This window comes from Eretmochelys imbricata, chromosome 3 (assembly GCF_965152235.1).
Source record: "Eretmochelys imbricata isolate rEreImb1 chromosome 3, rEreImb1.hap1, whole genome shotgun sequence".
Taxonomy (NCBI): Eukaryota; Metazoa; Chordata; order Testudines; family Cheloniidae; genus Eretmochelys; species Eretmochelys imbricata.
In genome coordinates, this window is record NC_135574.1 from 22,182,058 (window position 1) to 22,196,587 (window position 14,530).

Genomic DNA, 14,530 nt, shown 5'->3' on the forward strand with positions numbered 1-14,530 from the left:
CAAGCCTGAAGGTGGCTGACAGTGTTAGATGGCAGAAAAATAATCTGAAATCTCTCTATCCATCTGAGCATCCTGCAGGCCTGTGGCTTTGAGCAGCAGAGGATAGAGTTAGTCCCACTCAGGATATTAATTCTAACACTGGTCTCTAACAAACTCACACATTTCTCTTAGTGAGTGTGATGAAGATAATCTTCCACTAGTATCCACGTCAAGCTAAAAAGCTTTTCAAATGGCTGTCGTACAAAGCCAGTCCTTCCAACAGAGTTACTGCCCCCAGCATTTGCAGATGAATTGCATGAAAGTAAGAGTGGATTTGTTCAACTGTTTTTGTGAGTTAACTGTTCAATCTATTCCCAATAACTCCTTTGTGATTGATGTTCAGTGTGAAAACTGGAAATGGCCAATAGCAAACATTTTCTCCAGCCTGTCTGATAAGCTGGGAATTGATGATCATGTCAGTAATAGACTAGCTAGGTTTTTAGGATACATGTGCCTAAAATGGGACTGCAAGGTGGGCAGCCCCAGTATGCAGCAGAATTATAAGTTGGGAGAAACAAACATGTCAACATAGCAGCATTACTCCAGGTAATTAGGCTTGGCATAATGATATTTATCTTTTTGTAGTTGGCAGATATTAAAAATAAGCATTAATACCTTATTAATGTAAACTTTCACAGTTGTAGGAAATTATGGGGGGAGTATCAAATTGAATGACAGATGTCGAGATTCAATGTTTAACTGTAAAATACATTTCAGCTTCATGTCAAAAGATCACTAAGGTCTCACTCGGACAGCACTTTTCTTTTTTTCCAGTCTGCAAATTTTGACTCTCAAAACATTTTTCCTTGGTGCTTGGATGGCAGAATTGACACACATTGGAACTTAACGATTAAAAATGTAATCCTTCCCTGCCAATAGACAGTGATGGATCTTTAGTGTTCCAGTACAGTTTACTCTGAAGAGTCTAACTTTAACAGACTACTATAATACTGATCTCCACTAGGGAGTTATAAGAATGGGATACAAATAATCTTTCATCTCACTAAAGGACTTCTACAAAAACTTGACTCCACCATAGGCTGCTACAACCAGTAAAAATCATTAACTGAGCTACCCCACCCCCACAACCCTCCTGTAAAATCCTCACTTTCACTGAAGTGTGGGTGGGGTGAGATCACAAACGGTCTACACAACTCCAGCCCCTACTTCTCACAATTCATTTTAATAGTCAGAAGTCTGTATTCTGGCAGGTATGAAGGACTCTGTAGCTGCAACTTGCAAGTGTCTTTAGCATAATGGTGTGAAACAGAACAGTACTAAGTACTCCATCTAGTTATCCAGACAACAAGAGACTCTATTTTAAGATACTCTATTGGGAAAGCAATACTCTAACCCTTAAAGGCACTAGGGTGTTTGGGCTTGTGTAAGATTGGCATGCTTTGCTCACAAACTAATGCAAGCTGGTGCCATGTGTGTTCAAAACAAGAATATAACCACCTGGAAAGATAGTTACAAGCTATTTGCTACTGATAGTCTCTTCAGTGACAGTGAATCATGACATCTCTCAAAGAAGATAGTTTTTACAGTGATGTAGTTGCATACTGTATTGATGGCGTGTTAGCTGTGGCAATCCCACTACCAAAAACATGTATGCATTCAAGATGAATAGCAAAAGATCATTTCAGCAGTATATCACACACACACAAATGGATCAGTGTTATGTTCATAAGCTTCAGTCATATGGTTCATCAAAGACTGTATTAGGTGTTTGGAGCACAGTGGTGCCATGTGAGTTCTGACAGTAACACCTTGGCTAGAACTCTTGTGGTGGGGAAGGGGACTGTAACACACTTGTGCCCAGCCTGCCTTTGTGGGCTGCAGCTGTAGCTGAATAGCACGCAGTGACTGATGGGGAAGTACTCAAATAGTAACATTCACGATCCAGTACTACTTCTGTGGCTACCAGAAAGCAGTATCCTGTACTTCATTCAGTACACAGATGGCCACGCTGTTAAGTTAGTAACTTACTTTCAGCCTTCAGGTACAGCAGTGTAACTCCACCTACATTGTGCTACTCTGATTAGTCAGTGGGATTAAAGGCTTCCTGTTTGGGTAAAATCGAACTGCAATTAAAAGGTCATGGAGAAACCTTGACCATGAGGTGTGTGCACTGTCTGAACAGTGTAATCCCTTTTCTTGATCAAAAACTGAACTAGTCAATGTCTACAGACAGTCTCTGAATCAACATGCAGATTAAATGTCTAGTTAGACTTTGCTGTGTCTGAAAAGGCTGGCAATTCCTTGAGTAGCATGTCAGTACCGAAACCTAGCTTTTCTATTTGTACTATTTGTCTTGTGTTCCCAGGGTGGCCATTGTCTAACCAGACCTATTGAAACACTGTGGTCATACTTGGGGGTAAGAATGTCATAACTAGAATACCCTCATACATAACTCTCCTGCTCTTGTAATAAACTGTTCCTCATTTAGTTCTGCGCTCAGGTAAACTCTTGGCTGTGCTTTAAGAAGCTTTCATGTTAATTTCATGGTGTTAAAGTTTTTTTTAAAAAGGATCAAAGTCCACTAGTCACCTTTGCCGCAACTGCCTGTATGCACAAATGCAGATCTCTACCTGCATGCTGAGCCTTCAGTAGGAAGGTGACCTCTGAACACCTGTCTGGGCCAAAACTCTCCTCCAATAAATTCAATAGTATCCCCAAGTGGGAAGCCTCAATAAAAAAAAAAAAATTATTTTAATCAACTCTTCCATTGTACTTCAGTACTTTTCTAAAGAGGTGCGTTAAAGCATGTTAACTTACAGCTGCTAGAGCCTTTACACAAGATTTGGCACATCTTGCTAGCTAAGAGGACCAATTAGGATTATATATTTACTTAAATTATAGCTTAATGTTTTCATATTTGTGTACACTTAATATGTTGGAAAATGGTGAATATTGCTTATTCACTAAATCAACTTTTTGCTCAGGATTTGTCAAGTTGCATTAGGATGGTAACTAGAATTTAGTTAAACAGCATATACGTTGTTTTGTTTAATAAAATAAAATAAGTATGTTTGGTACATAAGTGCTCATCAAAACATGTTTCACATTTACAATGATTTATAATAAGCTTAAGCCTTAACATGTTGTTGTATTAAATTTAGATTTCATTTTCAACAGGTTTATTTAAAAAACAAACTTACAGAAAATTGATTTTTTTTTCAAAACTCTTGTCCAGCTTGGAAAGCGTGGTGGGTGATATAAGGGGGAATCTCATCAAAGAATAAGTAGATGAGATCTTGCATGGAAAGCATAAATTTACATTCTCAATTAACAGCATTCATGTAAACAAGTCTGCCTTGCCTAGCAAACATTTTCCCTCTCTTCTGGAAGGCAGTTCAAAAAAAAGTCATTGATGTTCCTCCAATTAGTCCATTTCTCTTGGGTTTGAAACAAGCATTCTGCTGCATTTGCAGGATAACTATTGTACAGCAATCCACCTAGATCAAGAGTAGTGGACTGATAAATCTGGTTGCGATTGTCCAAGAATACAATCTTCATTCCGGATGCATATGGCACTTTACTTGCCTCTAGTATGATGGGCTCCTTCATGTATGCACCTGCAATTGAATAAAACCCAGAACTAAAGAGACTGTTTTCAGTGTGACTTGATATGTAATCAGCCCAGAAAGTATGGCCATTCTTATGAACTGAATAGCAACAAATGCTGACTTGTTTTTTTGGTGGTAATAAAATAAAATAAAAATCACTCTTGTGCTACTCTGTTCACAAATGTGGTCCTTTTTCTCTTTAAAGCAAACTACAAATGTAAACCTTCCTCCTGAAGACCTGGACTCATCTGGTGATGATGATGATGATACTTTCTCTGGCTCTGGTTCTGGTGAGTAGATCTGGGTGGGTTGGTGTTTTGTTTTTGTTTTTTTTTTGTTTTTTTGGTGGCTTTTTTTTAAACTGCTCAGTTGTCATTAAATTCTTCAAGGTCGTGACTTTTGGTGTACAGCTTGGCAAAGGTATGTCCTGGCTGCTGTTCCCCTAGAGCAAGGTAACTCAATGACTTTCCCTTCAGGAGCAGCTTTGCAGGAGCACTGTGCTCCTGAGAGTCACTTTAGGCTGTCTTACCTCTTAAGCACAAGCAGACGCTTTCTGGAAGCCCACTTCAATTCTCAATTATCTGCTCCTTGTGGGGAATAAACAGGGGATCCCAGAGATGTCTACAAAGATGTCCTACCCGTGTCTGACTTGTAATATTAATGGTGATGTCTGGCTCTTGCAGGCCACTCATGTGAAACCACTGTAGTGGCTCATGCATTCATGGAGCAAGTGAAGGAAACAAAGCATAGGTGTTAAAGAAGTTATCCCATCTATCTGCCTCAATTATGAGGGAGGGAAGGAGCTGGATGAGAAATTTTACTTAGGCTGCTGAAGCTCTGGATTCCTGGCAGACCTTCCTAGACTATCAACTTCCTCTAGTAGTGACTTCCCATGGGCGTGACCATATACCCCATAGTGTCAAAGGAGGCCTTCAATGAAATTGGACTCTGGTAGGCATCCCCCATGCTGGGTCACTATTTCTATTGTGGCAGCTCCTAGATTCCCAATGTGGCTCTCCGTTATGCTAGACTTGTCCAAATAATACAGTTCATGTTCCAGAAGACTTATGATCTGGGTATTAAACAATGGTTAAACTTACTGTACAGTGATACAGATCATAGAAAACTGCTAGGGACCCTAACTGGGTGCAAGTTTCTATACACCACTAATGCCTATTTAATCTGGTCCAGACTTCAGCTCCCCCAAAAGAAATAACTTCCTCAAACTGGTCCATTAAGATAAAATGACTGGAGACCACCTTCTGGTGTGAAATGCTAATCCCTTTCCTACAGTAAAATTAATCTCCACTATTAACTTCTGGTGTCTGGCCACTGTCAAACTTGGCATTCCTGACTATATCCCCTTCTTCCTGTTCCCAGCTACCCATTTTTTTGGATGGGATATCCTCACTGGTAGGGTTGAGAGTAGGAGAAAGGTGGAAAGCCATGCTGAAGAGTCTTCTGGCTACGAGTATTGGAATCAGTTTAGTGATGGGTAAAATGAGTTGCATGACTCCCTGCCCCACAGGGCAATTCTAAGTTACTAGCTGATCAAAAGTAGTTAACACTAGCAGACTTACAGGTCAGTGTATTACAAAAAGGAATGTTTGGCCTTGATGGGCTGCTTTCCTTCCTTGCAACAAGTTCTAATGGCATACTGACTTGGCAGTACTTGAGTAACCAGTGCATCCAATCTTGGATGGATTTTGGGGGTGACAGGGCACTGAAGCAATCTAATTGCTTTTGGGTCTAATCCAGGCCCTACAGTAAGTTGCCTTTTTAATAACGCTAGCACACCACACAACATACTGAACTGCTTGTACTTGTCTGCTATTGAATCACCTGTACATCAAGTAATGCTTAATATTCTTGTGTAGGTCCCTTGACCAACCATTCTGTGGCTGCCTGGAATATCCCCTTAGAACATGCAAATTCTTCATCAAGGTCAACAATGTCTACTGGAGCAACTGTTCACCAACCTGCAGTTGATGGCACAGAAAATCCATCTGAAAAGGAATTGGTATCATCATCCCCCACTAGTGATGTGGTGCCAGATGAGGCTGTCTTTTCACTTAAGGATGAAACTCACGAACTGGGCTCAGCTGTAGAGAAACCTACAACAAATGAGGCAGTCATAACAACAAGAAGTCCAACTACTCACAGTCTTACTGTCAGAGTAACCACTACACAAGCGTCAAGCACAGTCCATGTAATGGAACCTAGTATCCATAGCTCTAGTTCCTCTGGTGTCTCTAAAGAAACACTTGATCCCAGCTTCACCACTATTAGTGAGGAAGATGCTCACTCTCCAATTACAACAATTCTAACCAGGGGTATATACCCTATAGATGATAGGGAAACTCCATCTCCTGAAGAAGGCTCCGGGGATCAGGTAAGAATTAACAGTTTCAATCTCAAATGTAGATCTTTCCCATATCCAGTGCTAAAGCTATACAACAGTGCTGGAATGTAGTAACTTAGCTTCATATGTGGAGTGGAACTAGTTTCTATTATGATGCATCATAAGCTGTTAACAGCTGGGTGTAGGGAAAATTCTTTTGCCATCAGTTGAAGGGAAATATTAAAAACTACTAATATAAGAAAACAAGGTCAGTGTAAAACTTTCAATAACTTCATCAGTGAGCTGAAATGTGACTGACTTGCACTATATCTTTCCCACAGGGAGACTTTATCTTTAGTGAAGAACGAATACCATCAGAATCTGAACTGGCTGACTCTTCAAGAGATGCTGAAGCTGCTGGAACTTCCCAGGGGTTAATGGACAGGAAAGAAGTTCTAGGAGGTATTTCAGAATACACTGAATGCTATAGAAGGTCCAGTGTAGTCCTCCTAATCTGTGGCTGTCTAATCTGCTATAGGATCCACCCAATACTGCAGAACCTAGGCTTTCTATTTTTAAAAATCTCTAGTTATCAGAGCTCAAGATAGGTTTGGAAACCTGAAAACACTAAATCAAGGCAGTGCTGCACAATATGTAGATGCCAGATCCTCAAGCTTCTTCTAGTCAATATCTAGATTAATGCATTGCTAATAAAAATGGGCATGTTGCAAATTGAATGTGGGAACAGTGTAAAATCAAACCTGATCTAGCATGTAAAGACTATCCTTGGTAATGTAAATGAAGCTGCTGCAGAGTTTTGATCCAGGTTGTTCTGAGGTACCTGTTCAAGTGCATGGTGGTACATACTGAGGGAAAAGCTTCTACTCCCAAGCAAGGATGGAGTAAAATCTCTTGCAGTACTAGAGCACAGCCTGTTGGCAGGAGTCATGACTTAGGTACAGTGGGCTTCAAGTAATGGGGGAAGGAACATGGATCTTAAAACTTTCATTTTTGGGAAGGAATTGGAGCCTCTGTAGGGGAGGCTTTCAGAGGACAGCTAGGTGCTCAGTTCCCATTGAAAGCTTAAAAAGTGAAGTACCTAATACCCATTTGACTTTTTTGAAAACTCTCTGGATCCTATTACATCACTTGATTATGAAATGCCTTTATAGTACTGGTCTCTGCTCCTACTAGCTAACTCTGGAATCAACTTCAGTCAGAATGTCTCACTCCTGCATAGTGTCTAATGTGACTTTTGCCTCCCCACAGGTGTCATTGCTGGAGGACTAGTAGGCTTGCTGTTTGCGGTATTCCTAGTGGGATTTATGCTGTACAGAATGAAGAAAAAAGATGAAGGCAGCTATTCATTGGATGAACCAAAACAATCAAATGGAGGATACCAAAAACCACAGAAACAAGAAGAATTCTATGCATAAACACAAGTCTTCAGAACACTTCCCCCTCTTTCTTGAACTCTTCTGTCCCTGCATACAACCTGCTTGTGGTTTTTGTGCATTAAACTCAAGCCGTACAATCATCAGATATAACCCTTGCCACTGGAAACTAACTATAAATTACATCTGGATTCCTGGAACCTAACCAGCTTTGTTGCACAAATATAGATTCCACTTTTTTAAAAAAAAAGTGGAACATGGGACTGCAAGCCACTAAACTTGCTTTGGCTTATCTAAAGACTCCTGGGAGGGAAGGAGATGAGGGAGAGCTGGAATGTATGTATATAATTGACCTTTAGGAGAACAGCAAGAATTAACATGAACAAGGCTTAAATTATCCATGCTAAAGATCCTTGTTAAACTCTCATGGCCTCCACTGTGCGTATCATGTATTAGAAAGTCTCTGCTGCATTTGACAAAGACCAACAGCTGGTAGCTCATGGTTTTGGCACTCTTTCTAGTTGCCATGATCATAGCACTTAATAGTGGCCATAAGATATCAACTGGAAAAAGGAGTGAAGGGGCAAGGCAAACAAGTATTTGATCACTGGGTTTGGGATTTTTGTAACAGTTGGATGAATGTACTATTAAAATTAACCTAGAATTTAAATAGATTGCTCCTTTGAGGTTAAACCAAGAAATATGACTTTTGGGAACAAACCATATCTAAACGATGCACATAAGTGCCAAGTCTAGTCTTACTGGCTCAAATATGATGAAGTCGTTATGAGAGAGACCTTACTGTGTTCTACACCAGTATGGTACTCTGATGGGCAACTGGTGCCATATCCTAGCTATCTACCTCTCTGCATTGTCAGTTTGTAGTGGTGACTTTGAACTAGGTCTGCCATGAGTGCCATCATACCTTGTGTACTGTACATGGCCCATCAGGTACAAAAGACAGAGCAAACCAAGCATCTCTGGCTTCTTGTACTGCCAGACCAGGGAGCAGAGAAGCATATTAACTAAACTGATCCTTTCTTGCACCTTAGAATGGTTGTGGTGTTTATAGGCTCACACTAATATCTACTATATAAGTGCCTAGCTCTTTAACTTCTGACCTAATTGGGTCTGAATATTAATGTCTTCAGTTTTAGTGTAGAGTGGGTTTTAGCGATGGATAATTGTCATCGCCACAGCATCACCTAGCTAGCCTATGGTGCCAAGTCATGAGTTGTTTACTGATTAGAATGGGCCTAAGAACAGGAACACTTCCCAAAAGTCTCTTGTTTGGATGAAAGTACAGTTTTGTGAATGGGTTTTTCAAATACAATAGTCTTTAATGTAATATACTAAGAGTAGATGCATTCAGTTGTAGCTTGTACAATATCATTAACTTCAATGTATCTTACACAACAAATTTATAAGAACTTTGTTTGAAGGAAATCTCAATTTCAACACAGACCTTGCCTCTGCTTTGCCAGATAGGGTTTTTTGTTAGCCTGTTTCAAATTGATAACTTTTTCTGCTCATAGTGAAGGTATAGGGGAAGGAGAGTGTTTACGATGTAAATATTTATATTGCCGAGCCAGAGGAAGTGATCCAAGAACTCTTGCTGACCGAGGCATGTGTGTTGCATATTCAATTCAGTTTTTTAATAACTTAAATGAATTGTAGAAGGTCCTTCCTGAATTGCTAATTGAGTAAATTGGTGCCTTCTCAATTTCTCAACAAAACCAAGAAAATACTTGCTTCATTCCATCTCTGAACAAGAGATTGCCTTGATGTAGAATGTAGCTGTATGTTAACATTCTTAAAGACAAAACTGAGATGTCCATTATTGCCTTTATTTTTACACTGAATTTTTATAAATTAATGCAACAGCCAGATGGTGTTAATTATAACTGTAATTCTTTGCTTTGTATAGGAATGTAGAAATGCTGGTAATAGGCTTTTCTATGAGAATTCTTCTCATAAACCACAGGAAACTATTTTTTAAAAAGGGGTAACTTCAGTTGTACTGCCAACCTTTCTACAGGCCAAGAATAACTCTGTATATTTTGGTAATCTAAATGGATAGCTGGAGTTATTGACATACAGAAAGTTTTGTATTTAAGTGGTACAAATTTAATTTTAATGGAATATACTTCAGTTGGTTATCTGTACACATGCAATAAATGGCATTTTGGCAAATAACTGGTGGTCTACTGTGTCAGCCTACCCGGGAGCTTTCCTACTTCCCCATTTTCAGAGTGTCACATGTAACCATAATGCAGAACTCCAGGATTTACTTTCTTTGAAGCTTGCTCAAGAGCATAAAGCAAATGCAAGCAGCTTCAGCTCTGAAAGAGCATTTGAAGAGTAGGCCCTGGAAGTTTAGCATGTTCTCACTTCATAATAGTAGGGAGAAGCACTTTCTTAACCAGAAACAGTTCAGAGGCAAAGCAGTTTGAGTACTGAGCAGAAGTTGGGAACAGAGCCTCCTGAATCTCTGTCAAAGGCCAACAGCTGCTCAGACAACCAACCTGCTGTCTGAGTCCTTCTCCATACTCAGATTGGGAGTTGTGCTTTTCTCTGTTTCTGGCTTTTTTGGCTACAGACATAACACCAGATATTTTGAGGCTTCAAATAGGTGGCCATTGCCTCAGTGGGGATTACTAGCACACAGGAACTGGCTTGGATTTGCAGATGGTGGTAAGACACACTTGGCTTTAGGAACAGAGGTAGTTGAACAGGTTTCTACATGAGACTCCACACTGAGCCCTACAAATGTGGGGTCTAGGTCTGGTTGGGGAGCAGAAAAACTGATTCCATGTACTCTTCTACTTGTGCTAATCTTAGATTCTTCAGTAGGCATCCCTTCAATAAAAAGGACACACAGTAATGGAAATCTTGTGTACTGGGAATCTCCTACTACCTCACCTCTCTAATTCTGTGGTCTAAAGTGACTCTTGCAAGCATTGGGAGGGTGAGAGGACTGACCACAGATGTCCCAAATACTAATGGGATACACAGTGAAACTTCTATCTTGGCTGTAAAGTACCTTCCTTTACTAGCTTTTTGGGTAGGGAATGGATCATGTAGGTGTCACCACGCCAGGGACAAGATCTCCTAGAGGGTTTGAACTACATTGCCAAAGGACTAAAATACTTTGATGCTACAATGAACTGTTAGTGACAGGAGGGAGAGGCCCTGTGGATTGAAGACCTACTGTTCCCCCTCCTACATAGGGATCAGTCAGTCTCAACTAGTGGGGAATTAGCAGAGAGTACATAAAGGAGAGGGGGTGAAGTCAACTTTAGACTGAACAAGCAATAGAGACATAGTGAGGATACCAGAGCCTATGACCAGATGCGGATTTTTCCATAAATAGAAAGGACTGAATGCCATTTGTGGGTGTGCATGGATCAGATACTTAGGTAGAAAGTAAGAATCTGCTTTTGTGTGCAATTTGGCAAGTGATATGGGATTGCTCATTTTTTTTTCTCTTCTTCTTCCCCCTGCCCCCCCCCCCCCAGAAAAAAGCTCCACTGGTCATTGCTACTTGTACCCATATCAAAACTAACCTGGAGTAGGTTATTGCCTTTGTCAGATTCAAGGGGGGCTGTTACCCCCCTGGGCTCCTCAGTCTAATGGGAATCAGCTGTGCATATGTAGGGCCCTCCACAGGAGGGCTGTCAGGGAAGGATTTCCATGCAACCAGGCTTTAGATTCCTTGCCTGTGTAGAATGTGTGCATTAATCAGCCAAGACCATTTAGAAGAAGAGTTTGGGCCATTGAACTGTCTCTAGATTAGACTGACAAAGTAGGTGAGAAATGTCATCTTAGACCAATTTCTGTTGGTGAGAGTAGCTTTCAAGCTTGCACAGAGCTGCTTCAGGTCTGGCAAACTAACTCAGGCTACATCTACACTACAGACCTTAGAGCAGCACCACTGTCCTGCTCCAAGATCTCTTGTGTAACCGCTCAATGTCGACGGGAGAGCATCTCCAGCCAGCATAGCTATGTCCACACTGGCCCTTTGGGTGGTGTAACTTACAGCACTTGGGGTGGCTTATTGTCACCCCTGAGTGACATCCATTATACTGCAGTAAGCAGTAGTGTGTACATAGCTTAAAAATCATGGACTGAGTAGACACTGGATTATGGCTTATTACAACAATCTGTAACCCACTAACCAGCCCTACAGTTGTTTTCTTCCCACCCCACTTCCTTTCCTCTCTATAACTAGAGGGGTGTTAATGGGCTGCTTTGCCTGGAATGATCCCTTGAAATGTCTTAACTAATTATGCGAAGCAATCTGTTCCACCTTGTATGTAACTGTGACACAACTATGTCTACACTAGCAGTTTTTTCTCTGATCAGGGGTGTGAAAATAACTTGCAACTGACCCAATTTTCACTGATCTAAGCACTGGTGTGGATGGGACTATGTCAGTGGGAGATGCTCTCCTGCTAACATGCCCACTGCCACTCGGGGGTGGTTTAACTATGCCAACAAGAGAGCTCTTCCCCATTATCCTAGAGCGGCTACACAGGAGCCCTTCTAGCAGCACAGTTGCAGCAATATGGCTGCGCTGCTGTAAGGTCTGTAGCATAGACCTTGCTTTAGGGTCTAGTAAAACTGAATTTAAGCTCCTAGGCTCATCTTCTGAAAGGGGTATGGAGGTGTCCCTTGAGGATGAGGACTGATGGGGATTGCTTTGTGAAAAGTGTTTGCCCACACATTTCTTTTATCATGAGCTCCTTCAAGAGCATAGTGATTATCTGGCTTCACCCACATAGTTGCTATATGAATAGAGACGCTGTATTTATGGCTTATCACAATGCTCTGTAATCCATTTAAAAAGCTCAGTTGCTTTCCCTTCATCCCCCTTCCTTTCCTACCTACGGCTGGAGAGGCATTAATGGGCCACTTCACCTTGAATGTTCCCTTGTAAAGTGTTAACTACTTATGCTAAACCATCCGTTCCACCTTGTATTTAGCAATAACTTTGAGTTAGGCCATGTCTACAATACCACTTATGTTGGCAAAACTTATGTCACTCAGGAAGGTAGGGGGTTTTGGGGGGGGAGGGTCACACTCCTGAGCGACCTACGTTTCACTGGCATAAATCAATGCAGTAATGTCAATGAGGCATCGTAAATCTATGATGGAGCTTGCAAGCCTATTGCTGATGTCTGTCGTGTCTTAGCCAGAACCACTAGGCTTACATCCTAAAGGCTTAGCACAAAGTGATACACTCCAGGTAACCAGGCAGCCCATGCCTGTCTTTAAGGCTGAGGAGGAGGTGGTATAATCCCATTTTGAGGTTGTACTCAAGTTTCTTATTCGCTTTCTTGGGGTGCATCCATCTCAACAAATGGCATCATATTGCCAATGGGGATTGTTAGAGAAGAGGTCATAGTATCTCTCTCTGAGATTTGAGTTTGGGCCACATGGCTTATTAGATCAAAAGTTTATTAATGGATCTCCACCTACTTTTCTTCTCTCACCCGCCCCCCCCCCCCAAATCCTCAGCCATTCTAACTCTGTATTGTAGATGTTCTGGCATAGAGAAACCCTGATCCTTTTCATCTTTATATTCACTATGCCTCCTGCAGTAATAGCTCCCTGGCTTCCTACTTCCTCAGCATTGGGGTGAACAACACATTGGTCCTGGCTAACAACTCAGAGTCATGGGATGCAGCAGGAAGAGAATCCTTGACCTTATGTCCAGGCCTTGGTGAGGGAAAAAATGGTGATGAGGGGGTGGAAATACAGAAAAGAGGGGGGAAGAGAGTAAATGATAGTGAGGAAGCAGCAAAGAAATCTGAGCCTGGAACTATGATTGGAGTAAAGAATACAAGGGGAGCTGTCTATGGGGGATACTTACATTTGCAAAGAACCTAGTCCTAGAGAATAATTAGAAAAGTCTTCCCTTTTCATTCCAAAACATTTTTCCTTAGTTTTTTTTCTTTCTTATTCTATCTAGTAATAGGACAGAAAGCCCTTGACCTTCTGGACTATGTCACTGTCATCTAGGAAGCAAATTCTCTTGCTGTCTAGTACAGTAAGACCCGCTGGACCACATTTCTAGGTAAAGGCTTCTGGGATATCCTATTTGTAGAGACCAAACCAGATTAGCCCCTAACAGTACTGCCACCATTGGAAGGCAAAAGAAATCACCAAGCCATTATGCCCAGCCCCAGGTAGCTCATGGCATTAAAGGAGGAAAGATTTCTACTATATTCGTTACAAGTAGGCATCACCCTATAACAGTCACAATAAGATGACAACACTGATTCAGTGCTGAATTTTCTGTAATGAATATTAAACTTTATTTTCATATTGCATTGTCTACTTGACACCATCCTATCTCTACTATTACTTATACAGGGTTGTAGATGTGCATGGAGCTTTACAGCATGAACACAGCTCCTGGACCAGAAGATCTTATCCTAAATTAGAACAGGCGATAATCTCACAACAGGGAGGGCATGGTGTAAGTACAGTGCCTAGCACAATGGTGAGCTGGTCCACAACTGGGACTCCTAGGTACTATGATCATACACAATAATAATGGACAGTCACTTGGAGGAGGAGACTTTGTGGTGGATGCCAAAGAGAGTGGGATTAGGAAATGCTTTCCTCCCTTGTGAACAGGTGCCCAATGCCAACGGGTTGCTCTCACTTTCACATACTGATTTGTTCTAGTCTGTTTTCCCACTCTACTACCTCTAACTTTTTAGCATAGGGACAGCAGATGTGCCATTGCTGGGAGCCATGCTTCAGGGGTCGGTAATCCAGCAACTTGGGTCTTTGTCTATGCATATTGTGTAGTGGTAAGAGGGGAAGACTTTGCATTTAAAAATATACACCCTCTTTATATACCCTGTTCAGTGTGTCAATGCTACAGCGTGCACCTGTCAGATGGCCACTTGCTTTGTAAGGCTGCATGGTGCAAGATGTGATTTGCACAATGTTTATTGCTCAGATGCAAATGGCCATGATAAGGAGGCACCTGGCACATGTGGAACAGGTGGGTTTGGTCTTTGAAGGAACAGAAGGAAATTTACCTGCAAGGCAAGAGGTCTGGTACAGGAAATGGGAGAGAAGAAGCCACCTATAGAGATCGGAAATAACAGGGTCCGTTCCTGCATACATTACAGGTGCTTCCAGCATTCCAATTTCTTACAAGGCCCACA

General features: G+C 41.4%; 1 protein-coding gene across 1 annotated transcript in view; it reads left to right on the forward strand.

Annotated features, from left to right (window-relative positions):
* The window catches only part of SDC1 (syndecan 1), a 31,367-nt gene extending 23,982 nt beyond the window's left edge, over positions 1 to 7,385 (forward strand). The window contains exons 2-5 of the mRNA XM_077811543.1: positions 3,814 to 3,898; positions 5,486 to 6,000; positions 6,291 to 6,411; positions 7,219 to 7,385. Of these exons, the coding sequence (XP_077667669.1) occupies positions 3,814 to 3,898; positions 5,486 to 6,000; positions 6,291 to 6,411; positions 7,219 to 7,385 (888 nt within the window). The remainder of the gene's footprint in view (positions 1 to 3,813; positions 3,899 to 5,485; positions 6,001 to 6,290; positions 6,412 to 7,218) is intronic.
* The last annotated feature ends 7,145 nt before the right edge of the window (positions 7,386 to 14,530 follow it).